We start from the raw sequence: 15,611 nt of genomic DNA, 5'->3' as shown, positions 1-15,611 counted from the left end.
GTCTTCATGACTATGCCAGCCAAGAAACAGCACTCCAGTTAATGCCAGCCTCCAGTACGAGCTTCATTTTTGATTACTTACAGTGTGGAAACAGGCCCAACAAGTCCACACCGACTCTCTGAAGACCCACCCAGACCCATCCCCCTACATTTACCCAACACTACGGGCAATTTAGCATGGCCAATTCACCTATCCTGCACATTTTTGGACTGTGAGAGGAAACCAGAGCACCCGGAGAAAACCCACGCAGACACAGAGAGAATGTGCAAACTCCACACAGACAGTTGCCTGACGCGGGAATTGAACTCAAGTCTCTGGCACTGTGAAGCTTTAGTGCTAACCACTGTGCCACCGTGCCACCAGTATACATGTCTATTGTCTACCACCTCAAGACTTTTTCTTAAATTGTTCAGGGTTTCTTTCTCTACTTAACTTCTTTCTAATTTTTAAACCAATCTGGGAGGAAGAGGTGAGGAAATACTGAGTAGATTAGACATATATTCCCTAGACTTCGAAGAAATGAGAGTTGACTAAGTGAAACATGCCAAATTTTCAAGGGTTTTGATGATGAAGATGCTGAGAGGCTGTTTCTTCTGACTGTGGAGTTCGGAATTTTCATGGAAACAGCAGGACTCCATGCCTTAGGCAAATGGTGTCAGAGCTCTGTGTTTGAGAGTCCCGCCCTGTATTGATAGCCACCATTTTCAGCAGGATTGGAATGGGGGTGCATTTAACAATCCTGTTTATTTGTGACTCACTTATAGAGTGATAGAGTCATACAGCATGGAAACAGGTGGTTCTGATTTCTTTCCACAGATGCCGCCAGTTTTTTGTCTGGTATAGTAGAATGTCTAATGTATAATTATGAATTCAAATGATTGTATTTATAATGGGTTAACTGCTTTAAAGGATTTAAAAGTATTGAATGGGTTTTTATCAATGAAAATATTTTAATATTTTAAATATGAAAAATATAAAAAGTTTCACTAATAAATACTGAGAACTTTATTGTATTTCATCTAAACTTGGCTCCTGAGGTCTACACCTGGTGTATACTAATTGAATTGACCAATAGATGTAATAGCAAAGTGTGGTGCATGGAAGGGAATGGGTTGGCATGACATGAGTTGGAATAGGGGCCATAAAGGACCGTGGGAATTAGGGGAGCATAGGTTGGCATGAAGGATATTAGGGGCCGTGATGTAGGGAGTGTGGGGTATCTGTGAGAGTGAAAGGGTGTGAGGGTGAGGGCTGGAGGTCCTTACTGTTTTTAATATAACTGGAGAAAAGTCCCATATTTCGGAGTTAGGCATTTTTACCAGTCTACTCAACAATACCTGTGGCTGTCTCCTCGCTGTTTGCAGAAGTGGCAAGTGGAACTTCTATTAACCCCCACTCACTGAAGCGAAAATCCAAACATTCAGAGAAATTTCTCCTGATCGGGTTTGGAGAGTCAGGAATTTACTCAGGTCCAACACAAAGTTTGACCCAATATCTCAAAATACGGACTGAGTTGAGGAGAAATTTCTTCCCTCAAAAGATTGCAAATCTTTGGAATTTTCTAACCAGAGCCTATAGATGTTCAGTAACTGAGTGTATTCAAGACTGATTTTAATACATTTCTGAATTAAGAAATTAATGGATACGAGGAAATGCAAACAGACAGAGCTGAGGTAAAAGACACTCAATGATCTTATTGAATCTGGTCTTTGCTAGTGTTTCTTCTCTGCATGGACCTACTTCAACCTACCTCACCTCACTATAAGACCCTATACAGGTTGTTCTGCTATAACGCGACAGTTGCGTTCCTCTGCAAATTCACGCTATAGAAAACTGCGCTGAGGCAAACCACTATAGAAAATCGCACGGTAGAAGATCACTAATAGAAGATCACTATACCTATTCAGTAGAAAGTTCATGTTATCCAAACAACATCCACAATTCATCAACTGTGTTAGAGCCAATTTGCTATATAAAGAACTTACCTCGATGCCAACGGTCTTTTCGCAGCAGAGAGCAGCGGGAGCAGGGCGGAAGTTCAGGCGGAGCGCAAAGCCGGTTGGGAAGGTAAGTGATTGCTATTAGAGTGAATGTGTTCTAAACCCCAGGTCCTACAAAGTAGGGTCTCCCTCCATCCCCCCTCCTCTAACCTAAATTAAGAGTCCACAGACTTGCCACAAAAAGAGGGTCTAAGGAAGTTTGGATCGAAGAGTGAGGCTTCAGCTCAGGAGTCTTTGACAAGGATGTTGAGTGAAGTGATTACGCCACAGTTGAAGAGGGTGAAGACATGACTGCCCAGCTGGTTCAGTGCCCTACGTGCTTGATGTGGGACGTCAATGACTCTGGTGTGTCTGGCTCGTATATGTGTGGAAAATGTGTGCACATTCAGCTATTGACCGAGCATATTGCAGCGCTGATGAAAGAACTCGAGGACCTTAGGCTCATCCGAGAGAACGAGATCTTTCTGGACAAGACCTTCAGCGAGGTTATTACACCAATCATGCTAGAAGAGAGCAGAAGAGAGCAGACGATGAGGAAGGCAGAGAGGAGACAGGTGCAAGAGACCCCGGGAGAAGTACCTATCAGGAACAAGTTGAAGCTTTTGGAAACAGTAGAGACTGATGACACTGCCAGTTCGCAAGGCGGCCAGGTCTGTCAATCAAAAGTTGGCGCAGAAGCAGATCGGAAGAGTCGGACATCGCACAGAGCCGTGGTAATAGGGGACTCCATCGTGAGAGGAACTGACCGGGGTTTTTATGGCAGCAGACGGGATTTAAGGATGGTGTGTTGCCTTCCTGGTGCCAGGGTGAAAGACATCGCAGACAGAGTGCAGGAAATCCTCAAGGACGAGGGTGAAGAGCCAGACGTGGTGGTACATGTCGGCACAAATGATGTTGGGAAGAAGAGGAGGAACATACTACAGCGGGACTTCGGAGAACTAGGAAGAAGGCTGAAAAGCAGGATGTCCAAGGTGGTTATCTCCGGTTTGCTTCCAGTTCCTCGGGCTGGTGTGGCCAGAAACAGGGAGATAATGGATTTGAACGTATGGCTGGGGAACTGGTGCAGGAAGCAAGGATTTAAGTTCTTGGATCACTGGGGTATATTTTGTGGTACGCATAAATTCTACAAGAGAGACGGTTTGCACCTTAATAGGTTAGGGACCAGCATTCTGACAGGCAGGTTTTCTACTGCAACACCACTACATTTAAACTAAGTAGCGGGGGGGAGGGGTCAAACTGGATGTTTAAAAAGGAAATTGAAGGGAAAGTTAGAACAAGAGCAGTGGTTAGCAATGCTGCCTCACAGCGCCAGACGACCCAGGTTCAATTCCCACCTTGAGCGACTGTCTGTGTGGAGTTTGCACATTCTCCCCGTGTCTGCGTGGGTTTCCTCTGGGTGCTCCGGTTTCCTCCCACAGTCCAAAGGATGTGCAGGTTAGGTGAATTGGCCATGCTAAGTTGCCCCTAGTGTTAGGTGTAGGGGAATGGGTCTGGGTGGGTTGCTCTTAGGAGGGTCGGTGAAGACTTGTTGGGCCTAAGACTTGTTTCCACACTGTAAGTAATCTAAGAAGTCAAGAAAGACAACTGTATCAATGAGGCAGAAAACTCGGAAAGGGATCATGCTGTAAAGTTGAGTGAAATGGGGTTGATGGGAAGGGTGAGAGCAGTAACAAATTAAAAATACTATACATGAATGCACGAAGCATTAGACATAAGATGGATGAGCTTGAGGCTCTTTTGGAAATTGGCAGATACGATATTGTGGGGATAACTGAGACGTGGCTTCAAGTGGACAGGGCCTGGGAAATGAATATTCAAGGCTACAAGGGCTATCGGGCAGAGGGGGTGGGGTGGCCTTGTTGGTAAGGGAGGATATTCAATCCCTTGCGCGGGGGGACCTAGAGTTAGGGGATGTAGAGTCAGTGTGGATAGAGCTGCGAAATACTAAGGGTAAAAAGACCCTCTTGGGAGTCATCTACAGGCCCCCAAATAGTAGTCTGGATGTCGGATGTAAGTTGAATCAGGAACTGAAATTGGCCTGTCGCAGAGATGTTACTACAGTTGTTATGGGGGATTTTAACATGCAGGTAGACTGGGAGAATCAGCATGGTATTGGACCTCAAGAAAGAGACTTTGTGGAGTGCCTCAGAGATGGATTCTTAGAACAGCTGGTGCTGGAGCCGACCAGGGAGAAGGCAATTCTGGATCTGGTATTGTGTAACGAACCAGAATTGGTCAGAGACCTCGAAGTGAAGGAGTCATTGGGAAATAGTGACCATAATACATTAAGCTTCAATCTGCAATTTGAGAGGGAGAGGGTACAGTCGAAAGTGACAGTACTTCTGTTGAATAAAGGGAACTATGGAGCTATGAGGGAGGAGCTGGCCAAAGTTCAATGGTGCAATACCTTAGCAGGGATGACTGTGGAGGAACAATGGCGGATATTTCTGTGTATAATGCAGAAGTTGCAGGATCAGTTCATTCCTAAAAGGAAGAAAGATCCCAGGAGGAGGCATGGGCGGCCGTGGCTGACGAGGGAAGTTAAGAAACATATAAAGTTAAAAGAGAAAAAGTATAACATAGCAAAGATAAGTGGGAAAACTGAGGACTGGGAAGCTTTTAAAGAGCAATAGAGGATTACTAAGAAGGAAATACGCAGAGGAAAAATGAGGTACGAAGGTAAACTGGCCAATAATATAAAGGAGGATAGTAAAAGCTTTTTTAAGTATGTGCAAGGCAAAAAATGGTTAGGACTAAAATTGGGCCCTTGAAGACAGAAACAGGGGAATATATTATGGGGAACAAAGAAATGGCAGAAGAATTAAATGGGTACTTCAGATCTGTGTTCACTGGGGAAGACACAAGCAATCTCCCTGAGGTAACAGTGGCTGAAGGACCTGAACTTAAGGGAATTTATATTTGCCAGGATTTGGTGTTGGAGAGACTGTTAGGTCTGAAGGTTGATAAGTCTCCGGGGCCTGATGGTCTACATCCCAGGGTACTGAAGGAGGTGGCTCGGGAAATCGTGGATGCATTGGTGATTATTTTCCAGAGTTCGATAGATTCGGGGTCGGTTCCTGAGGATTGGAGGGTAGCTAATGTTATACCACTTTTTAAGAAAGGTGGAAGAGAGAAAGCAGGAAAATTATAGACCAGTTAGTCTGACCTCAGTGGTGGGAAAGATGCTGGAGTCTATTATAAAGGCTGAAATTAAGGCACATCTGGATAGTAGTAACAGGATAGGACAGAGTCAGCGTGGATTTATGAAGGGGAAGTCATGCTTGACTAATCTTCTTGAATTTTTTGAGGATGTAACTCTGAAGATGGATGAGGGAGATCCAGTAGATGTAGTGTACCTGGACTTTCAGAAAGCTTTTGATAAAGTCCCACACAGGAGGTTAGTGAGTAAAATTAGGGCGCATGGTATTGGGGGCAAAGTACGAGATTGGATTGAAAATTGGTTGGCTGATAGGAAACAAAGGGTAGTGATAAACGGCTCCATTTCGGAATGGCAGGCAGTGGCCAGTGGGGTACCGCAGGGATCCGTGCTGGGACCGCAGCTTTTTACAATATATGTTAATGATATAGAAGATGGTATCAGCAATAACATTAGCAAATTTGCTGATGATACAAAGCTGGGTGGCAGGTGAAATGTGATGAGGATGTTAGGAGATTACAGGGTGACCTGGATAAGTTAGGTGAGTGGGCAGATGCATGGCAGATGCAGTTTAATGTGGATAAATGTATGGTTATCCACTTTGGTGGCAAGAACAGGAAGGCAGATTACTACCTCAATGGAATCAATTTAGGTAAAGGGGCAGTACAGAGAGATCTGGGTGTTCTTGTACACCAGTCAATGAAGGCAAGCATGCAGGTACAGCAGGTAGTGAAGAAGGCTAATAGCATGCTGGCCTTCATAACAAGAGGAATTGAGTATAGAAGCAAAGAGGTGCTTCTGCAGCTGTACAGGGCCCTGGTGAGACCACACCCGTAGTACTGTGTGCAGTTCTGGTCTCCAAATTTGAGGAAAGACATTCTGGCTATTGAGGGAGTGCAGCATAGGTTCACGAGGTCAATTCCTGGTATGGCGGAATTACCTTACGCTGAAAGACTGAGGCGACTGGGCTTGTATATCCTTGAGTTTAGAAGACTGAGAGGGGATCTGATTGAGACATATAAGACTATTAAAGGATTGGACACTCTGGCAGCAGGAAATATGTTTCCGCTGATGGGTGAGTGCCGAACCAGAGGACACAGCTTAAAAATACGGAGTAGACCATTTAGGACAGAGATGAGGAGAAACTTCTTCACCCAGAGAGTGGTGGCTGTGTGGAATGCTCTGCCCCAGTCTCTGGATTCATTTAAGAAAGAGTTGGATAGAGCTCTCAAAGATAGTGGAATCAAGGGTTATGGAGATAAGGGAGGAAGAGGACACTGATTAGGAATGATCAGCCATGATCATATTGAATGGCGGTGCAGGCTCGAAGGGCTGAATGGGCTACTCCTGCACCTATTGTCTATTGTCTATTTTCTATTGTCAATTCATGCTGATGAAATGCGGATTATAGCAGAACAACCGATAGTTTGGTTATTTTCTCGCTCATATACTTAGCTAGTTTTCTCTTAAATTCACAGAAATTCAAACTGATAGAGAAGCTCAGCCAGTCTAATACCACCAGTGCAGAGTAAACAGAGTTAATGTTTTGAGTCCAGAGTTTCTCCAGTAATTCGAGTTTCCTTGAATTTATGAGAAAACTAGTTAAGTATATGAAGGTAAGATCTGAAACACACAAAAACAGAAATTGCTGGAAAAACTCTGGACTCAAAAACTCTGTTTTCTCTGCACAGGTGGTACCAGACCGGCTGAGTTTCTCCAGCAATTTCTGTTTTTGTGTTTCAGATTTCCAGCATCCGCAGTTCTTTGTTTTATTTTATCCTCCTTAATTTCATTTGTGAATCAAAAATCAATTGTGTATATGACAGTGTGAAACCTTATGATCGAATTGAATAGTGGATCAAACTCAAGGCACTGAATGGTATCCTGCAGTTTTTTTTGTGTGATGCTTACCTTTCTGTGTTACATACTATGGTACCATCGTGGACACCAGTGGTAAGAACAGTTCGACAGTCCAATGACAAGGTGACTGATTTGACTCCTCCTAGCCGATATGAGTGACATGGAGTCTCAAGGTGCGTTCCCTGCTGATTGGAAACAGTCAGAATTTTAGCTGCCATTGATTTAGCTCCACTACCACGGGACAGGTTCCAAGAAAGGCAATATTTTGATTTAAATGCAAACAAACAGATCCTCTGAAATTATCCATCAAAACTGTTTTTGGTTTTGAATACCTTCATTATATCTTGCCCTATCATTACCAGTTTTAACAGTTTCTCCACTGAACTGAAGCCTCTATTTCCTGACACCATTCTGTTAAATCTCCACTGCATGCTCTCTCAAGTGCAGTCCTCAAATTAAGCTCAGTATTCTAGCTGAGGACTAAATTATGTTTTTTAATGATTTAATACAGCCTCTTTTTTTTTCACTCTTTTCCTAAAATAAACATACCCAGGATGCCATATGAATTTTTAAAAGCCTTTTCAATTTAACACTTTTTGTGCACATAAAACCCAATTCTTTCTGCTGGCATAAACACACCTGTTCTCAGGTCTGCCTAATCTTGGATTCATGTTAACTCAATGGACCAAACATTGATTCCAACACTACAATTATCCTAACAAAGTATAGAAGGAGATCAAATAGACAGAGGAGAGGGTAGATTAAACAATTAATCAAAAATTCATAATAGATATTACTATGATTGTATTCTTGCTGAATTTGTTCCTGCAAGTCCTCCATATACAGACAATGTCTGGATGATGGGATAGGTATTATAATTCCAAAGGCACTCCCTCAAGCAGGTACTTACCAGGTTGTTGGCATCTCTTAACTGAATGTATCCATCCCTGGCCACAGATACCAAGTACTGTTGATTTGCAGAGAGATAGAGGAATCCTGGTCCTAGCTGGTGACCTTCAACTTTAGCCTGAGTGATCAGGCTAAATGAATCATTTGACGAACCCTAGTGGGAGAAAGTGAAAGAGAGAAATATATGGAGTTTTGAAAGAGTGAGGGGCAGAAACAGATCATTGGCTAGCTTTGCGCAGGGAGTAGAACGTATTAGTCAAGAGCAGAGCAGGGAGTCATGTGATGAAGAGAAAGACATGTTAAAAATGCACTTATTTTTATTATGATAATGGGTCTTGGCAATTGAGTGTTGTATTTATTTCCCAGCTATATGTAATGAGAATGCACAAAATGTGATGAATATGATTGGCGAGTGACAAACGGAAGAAGTGCCACCTGGCAATATGATGTAGTAACAATAACAGTGACATGGCATTATAAATGGTGAGTACTAAGCATTTAATATACAAGAATACAAAGTGTTCAGAAAAGATAGAAAAGGAGAAAACGGAGGTGGGTCACACTATTGATTTGGAAAATATTGTGCTGTTAGAAAGTGAAGGTGTGTTTGAGAGATCAATGGCAGCACCCATTTGTTTGGAGCTGAGAATCAAAAAGAGGATGATTGCAAACAGAAGTGGTGGGTGGGAATGAGATAATGGAGCAAACCTTCAGAGAATCACAGAAATGTGGTCACATTGGGGACTTTAATCATGCAAGTATTGATTGGGTTAAAAGAGTAAGAAGAAAGAGGAATTTCTGAATTCTATTCAGCAGAATTTCCTTAATCATTATGTTTTTAGCCCAAATAGAGATCAGCACTGGGGATCTAGTGAATGACTAGACCCAGTGGTTTGGGGAAAGCAATAGGATAAGAATAATCATTGTATTAAATTAATTATGGAGCATCTAAAGTAGAACTCAAATTAAAATGAGTTAGAGTCAAAGGTTGAGAGGGAATCTTAGCTAGGTAAAATGTAATCAAAGGCATAATAACAGAAATGCAAGAATATCTATAAAAATAATAAGACAATTTGTATCAAATCAACAAATTTTTTTAGGTAAAGTTTAGGTACATTCCACCAAGGTCAAAAGATAGGGAGCCAAAAGCTGAGATTCTAGGATAATGTGGAAAATAAAGAGTGTGATTAAACAAAAAGAAATTGCACAAGGTACACAAGGTAAATATTTCAAGTAAGAGGCAGATACAATAATTTGAGGGAAGTGAAGAGGAAAATACAATTAGCAGAGAGGGTAGACAAAAGTGGAATGGCAGTCAAAATAAAAGGGAACCCGAAAGCATGGAAGTGTTAATCCACATAGTAAGAGACTGAGTGAAGTATGTTAAGGAGAGCCAGCATACAGTTTTAAACACCAAACTGTGTTTGAATAATCATTTTTTTTTTAGGATAACAAAGAAGTATGATGAAGGAACATGGTAGATGTTGTCTGGATGCATTTTAAGAAAGTGGTTCACAAAATACCACATAACCGTCAGTTAACAAAATTGGGGCTTATGGTATGAGAAAATTAGTGTCAGCTTGGATTAAAATTGGTTTTAAGGACAGAGACAGCAAGCTATGGTAAATAGTTGTTTTTATGACTGGAGCATAGTAGACAATGGTATCCCTCAGGCCCAAAGTGCTAGGACCACCTTATTTTGCTTATATGTAAATGATTTGGATCTTGAAATATAGAGTTAATTTTAAAAATTTGCCCTTCATACCAAAGTTGGAGAAGTGGCAAACAGTCAGGTTGCTACAAGTGGCAGATGTGTGAGATGGTGCATTCAGAAGGATAGGGTGGGGTAATTTTGACTTAATGGTCCAATTCTACAGACTGTGCAGTAGTAGAAGGACCTGGGGGTTTGTGCACATGGATCCTAGGTGGCAGCAAGATATATTAGGAGCGTGATATGAGAGCTTGGACTTCATAAATAGAGATATTGACAACAAAAACAGAGAAGTTATGCTGGATAGTTACAAAGCTTTGGTTGGGTCACAAAGAAAATATACAAGATGTTGTAAAATATTATGACAGTTTTAGATTAGGTAGAGCCACTAGGATAGAGCAGGAGATTGATTGGGACTGACTGAATTGATAATCTGCATGGACTTGATAGGCCAAATGGACTTCTTTCTGTGTCATAATTAATTTATGACTCTATGAGAGAAACAGAAAAATACACAAAAAGACACAGAAAGAGAAAGGCAAAAGCAGAGAGAGGGTGGGGAGAGGTAGAGTCTATTCATGCTGTAATTTTCCAGATAGCTTCTGGTTCCTACAATTAGCAGGAGAGCGTCTAGATATCTGGAGAAAGCTTCCTGATGGCAGGCAATGGATTTTAGGAGGTGGGGAGGTCAGGTGGTCCCATATCTGAGGCCTTTTTTATATGCTTGCCTCAGTGGAGTGATAGCCATGGATAACCTTTAGAGGGATTAATTAAAGATGTAAAAAAATTCCCAGAGAGAGGCTGTTGCCCCCTTTGTTAGCTAGCTTTGCAGTCGGCACCCTTTACAAGCTGGAAGGTCTCTGATCAGCTTTCCAGCTTAAACAGCCTACCTGCCATCTTTAATTGGTCTGTCAGCCAATTAAGAGGCACACATATGAAAAGAGGCTGCAGGTGTAAGGACAGGCGCTGGTGACAGGTTTGAGGGGGTTCGTTTTCTGCTCTTGGGAGAATGGAATATTCAGTTTCATGACATGGAAAGAGAGAGAATATTGATCATTGGAAATATTGAGAAATCTTACTGACAGGAGAAGTGAGAGCGTAGAGACAGAGAGAGAGTCCAGAGTGTGAAGAGCGCAAAGAAAGGGGGTGAGAGTAAGTGAGTGTGTGTGTGTGAGAGAGAGAGAAAGTTCAAAGAGAGGTTGTGATAATCTCTACAACACCAATGGGGAATCAATAATTAATCTCCTTGTGGAGCTCATTGAGCATGAGTTCCCTTGGTAACAGCCAATGGCCTGTCCAACTGAAACTCATCAAATAAATCCTTTATTAAGTCAATCCTGAGTCACTTGTGGCATAGCGTTAGTGTGCCTACCTCTGAGCCATGAGGCCCATGTTCAAGACCCACCTGCTCCAGAAGTGTGTATTAATATCTCTGAGCAGGTTGATTGGAAAATACCTAATAAAACATCCAGAATTGGGTCCATAGATCTATCTGTCCCAGGCTGGACTAGCCCATGTATACCATGTCTTATGACTCTATTTTGGTGTTCCACAATAAATTATGCTCTTTACCAGTTAGGCTTCCTGAGTTATTACAGAGGGTGAGAGCAGAGAGAGGGAGCAAGAGAGGTAAAGTGAGAGAGAAAGATGGTGAAAGCAGAGAGAATGAGTATACATTTCATAAGTACCCTAGAGATCTTGTATTTATAGATGGTCCTTGTCAAAGTGCAGTACCCATAGACGTGAAGGTCGGTGTTCAGGATTACAGAGGTCAAAGGCAACTCGGCTTGACAAGTTTGTTTCCGAATAGCAACATCATTCATCATTCCACGGTGATCAACAGATGTAGAAGATGCTGGGAAATAAATTAATATGTGCAGCACATTCAGCACAAGTTGTGAAACGTTGCATATTCCAAACACAAATATATTTTAAACACCAGGTATAAGCCAATTATTGAATTTGTAAAGGATATTTAACTGGGCATTTGGTGAACATCAACAACATTACTTGCATTTATATAACACCTTTAAGATAATAAAAATGTCCCACAATACTTCACAAGAGTGGAATCAAATAAAATCTGACACCACATCATGAAGGCAATATTAAATCAGGTAACCAAAAGCTTATGTCTAAGATGCTCCTTAAGACCCCTGAAAGGAGGCGAAAGACATAGAGAGGTGGAGGGGTTTAAGGAGGAGATTCCAGGGTTTATGGAAAATATTTTGATTTTGATTTTATTTTGCACTGTAAGAATTTAAGATAGTTTTTTTTGAGAGCGAAATTTCTCAAGAAACCGTTAGTGATTGGTGCATTTTGAAGGTGCAGTGTTGGAATGGTTTAGGCTGAATGAATGAGAATAGGTTGTTTGTGTTAACTAACTGCAATTGAGGACGCTTAGGAATTGATAGATTGGTAATGGATAATTGCAAGTTGTAAAGTTAGGGATTGCTTAAACTATTGACAAAGCACTACCGGACTTGAAGGGTATGAGGAAGTGATTTATGAGAGCAACGATAATACATTGGTTGGACTAAAATATATTGTAGGATGGATAAAGGGACTGCAGTTGAGATACTGAGTAAGAAATTTCCAGTGGCAAGAAATGATATTGTACAAATTTCTGAGAATGGGAAAAAAGAACGAAGGATTTATTGACTAAATGGCCGAAAGAAGGTATCTTGGATATACATATGTGCAATGAGATGGAAGGGCTAATTAAGAACTATACGCCGAAAGATAAATCTAAAAATAGAAACCAAAAGAGGGATTAGGAGTTGAAAGGACTGAAACTTTTCAGGAAAGAGGTTGAGGAACTAAAAGTAGCTTGTCAGACACCTGTGGTGACTAGGAAAGCTGCAAAAGAACAAGCTGAGTAGTTACAGGAGACAGAAAAGCAGGAATCAGCCCCCACCCCCTCTATACCCAGATGTGGAGGAGTTGAATAGACCTCCTCCCTACTTGAATGAAGAGGCATTGAAGCAGTGTCCAGTAATAAAGGGAATAGTAGAAATAAAGGGACAATTAGAATGGGATGGAAGTATGGAAGACAAAAATGAACTGAGGGAAAGAAGAGAAAGAAAGAAAAGGGACAGGCAGAAGGAGCTATACAACAAAAGCAGGAAAAGCTGAAACATGAGATTAATGTGCTGTGTGGGCTAAGGGAACAAAAAGCAATTGAGGAATACTCATTGCAATACGAAAAAAGGACTGAAGAGAAAAGCAGTGAAAGTGATGCAGAGCAAGCAGAAAGGGATGATGCGAGACAAGGAGAGAAAAAGGCCCCAGTACCTAAAGAATGGGAGGAATTAGAAATAGCATCAAACTCAGAGCCTGAGGAGGATTTATTGAGAAGTAGTGTCGGTAAAGGGAGAAAGGGTCAACAGGGAAGGATGCTACCGCTCCTTATTAAAGAAGGGAGAAACTCACAATACATTCCTTGGGGAACTCAGGATCTGGAAGGGCTGAAGAATGCGCTGCTCAGTTTACATGAGGGAGCGGGAAAGTGGATCAGGGCTTTTGAAGATGAAACCACAGGGCGATTGCTGACTATAGGAGACGTGAAGGCACTGCTGGTGAGGTTGGTAGGGCTCCCGAAGTTAAAGGAAATAATGGTCCAAGCCCATTTGAAAAATGCAGCAGACAATCCAATGATTGACAGGGTCGGGTTTGATCGAGTGAGACAGAATGTATGGCAGGCCTTAAGAGACTGTTATCCACCCAAAATGGACCCCCAGGCTCTTAGAGGGGATCCACTGGGAGAAAGTGAAAACCTGGCTGCCTACTTGGAGAAACAGTTAAAGAAGTGGAGGCTGGAAACAGAGCAAGACATAGAGACTAATCAGTTGCTGACCACAGTGTTCCGAAATTCCATCATTGAGGCAATGCCCTCCCAAGTCAGGTCAAGACTGGAGGAGGTGGTGGGTCTGACATCATCAATGAGCCACCAGGAATTTAGAGATCAGGTAGCTCATGCAGTTGAAAGGTTTCGAAAAGACAAAGAGAAACTATCTGAACAGCAGGAAGTGGTATAAAGGAAGCTGGTGCAAATGCAGTTCAAAGAGCTTAAAAAGAAAGAAAAAGAGAAGGCTAAAAAGGTGTTGCCAGTAAGAACCAAGTAATCAACTCTGGCGTAAACTGAGTGCCAGTGCAAGGGGGGTCCAATCAGGTAGTCAGCTTTCCTGCAGGTGATGTATCCAGGGCAGGACAGATTTAAACAACAGCCTAAACAGAACTGGAGTCCCCAAGGACAGGGACGTAGGAATGGGGGATTAAGGTACATGATAAATAATCAGGCTCAAAGGGGACCAGAAATGATGTCCTGGGAATGCCATCAACCAGACCACTTTTGGAGGAGTTACCCTTATTGGACTGGGCCCTCTCTTCCCTACAGCGGGCCTAGATGGCGGGAATCCCTAGTGGCCACTTCCCAGACACCTACAGGCCCAGCAGGACCTGTTAACCTGTATGGGATGTGTTAGGGATGCCCTGAGAACCTGGGTGGGTAGGGGCAGTACCCTGTAGTAACATGGGAGGCTGATCAAGAACCAGTAATACAAGTTAATATAGAAGGGCAGCAGACACTGGTGATGATAGATACTGGAGCTACATACACTTGTGTACAGCCGCGGCATGGCTCTCACCTTCCCATGTCAATTATATTTGTTAAAACTGTAGGGTTCTCAGGGAAATCACAGTTAACTCGATTTATAGCTCCAGTAAGATTAGAAATGGAAGGTAGGGAGATAGTTCTGCCAATATTAGTGTCTAAAGAGACGCCAATTAACTTGTTAGGTAGGGATGCTTTACTACAGTCAGATGTAAGATTGGAGTGCACACAGCAGGGCTTTGTCGTAGAAAAGGCCAATACGTAACTGGTGATGCAAGAAGTTAAAGGTGTTAACATTTATTGGATGGGGATATAGCAAGTGATATTCAAGACATTTGGGGGTTGTGGGAAGCAGAAGTGTTGACGATGTTGACTAAAGCAAGATCACCTAAGTCTGAGCTGCACTGTACAGTGATATTTGTTGAGTCTCAGGATGAGGTGTTAGAGAGGAAGTGGCAGCAGGAAATCACTGCTCCACAACATTTGAGAAGTGAAGCAATAGTATTAAGGGAGAGGCAGTGATCCTGCAAATAGAGAGAAATGCATTCCTGGAAAAGTGGTATAGTGTATCAAGCGCCGCACCACATGTAACCTTACTGGTAAATAAGGGATATCAATCTAAAGACTTAGGACCTATGGCCAGGCATGTAGAAACAGTAAGGGAATGGCATATGCTCACGACAGAGATTTGGGAATCCGGGGATGGCAGCTATATTAAAATCCTAGCATGCTGCAACTTGACAGAGAATCCGAAGGAAGTCAAGGTAACACCCCAGCGGAGCATGCCAGTGTCAGTGGAGGAAGATGATCAATATGGTAATGAGCAATTAGATGCATTACCAGCCACTTTGTGGTCACAGCATGATACAGATCTGGGGAGAGTGAATCAGCTAGTCCAGTGGAAATAAGGTTGGGACAGTAGTGAAATTTCTGATGAATGAAGTTATCCTAAGGTTTGGTATACCATTGGAAATTGAAAGTAGTTAAGTTGGTGCTGCAGTCTTTGAGAATCAAACAGAGGTTTGGTGTGTGTATCATCCCCAGTCACAGGGTATGGTGAAAAGGATTAATGGGAATTGAAAGCCAAATTAAACAAGATCTGTGCAAGCACCAACCTTAATTGGGTTGATGCGCTGCCACTGGCGCTAATGAGTTATCACATGCAGACTAATTGCATGACCAATCTAACACCACATGAGATGCTCACAGGTAGACCTATGCCAGTGCCTAGGTGAAGAGACTAACTATGATACTTGAGACTATCCACCTGCAGGAAACATAAAGGGAACCACCACCTGTCAACGAGGAAGGACCTATTAAACCCAGGGATTGGGTATACATGCGGGTTTTTTGAAAACACTG

At 42.4% G+C, this 15,611-nt stretch overlaps 1 protein-coding gene across 6 annotated transcripts in view; it reads right to left on the bottom strand.

The window, feature by feature from the left end:
* cfap43 (cilia and flagella associated protein 43) overlaps window positions 1-15,611 on the bottom strand; it is a 145,623-nt gene that overhangs the window by 83,196 nt on the left and 46,816 nt on the right. For 4 of the 6 annotated variants that reach the window (XM_043712886.2, XM_087998806.1, XM_043712887.2 and 1 more), the window contains 3 exons: window positions 11,326-11,492; window positions 7,928-8,080; window positions 7,069-7,202 (listed from right to left, as the gene is read on the bottom strand). In XM_043712886.2, the coding sequence (XP_043568821.2) occupies window positions 7,069-7,202; window positions 7,928-8,080; window positions 11,326-11,492 (454 nt within the window). The remainder of the gene's footprint in view (window positions 1-7,068; window positions 7,203-7,927; window positions 8,081-11,325; window positions 11,493-15,611) is intronic. The other 2 variants (XM_087998804.1, XM_087998805.1) reach the window with 1 other exon arrangement.

The sequence above is a fragment of the Chiloscyllium plagiosum genome, unplaced genomic scaffold (genome assembly GCF_037043375.1).
Source record: "Chiloscyllium plagiosum isolate Xiang-an unplaced genomic scaffold, Cpla_swu_hap1 HiC_scaffold_22, whole genome shotgun sequence".
Taxonomy (NCBI): domain Eukaryota; kingdom Metazoa; phylum Chordata; class Chondrichthyes; order Orectolobiformes; family Hemiscylliidae; genus Chiloscyllium; species Chiloscyllium plagiosum.
This window is presented reverse-complemented; position numbering and strand designations above follow the sequence as displayed.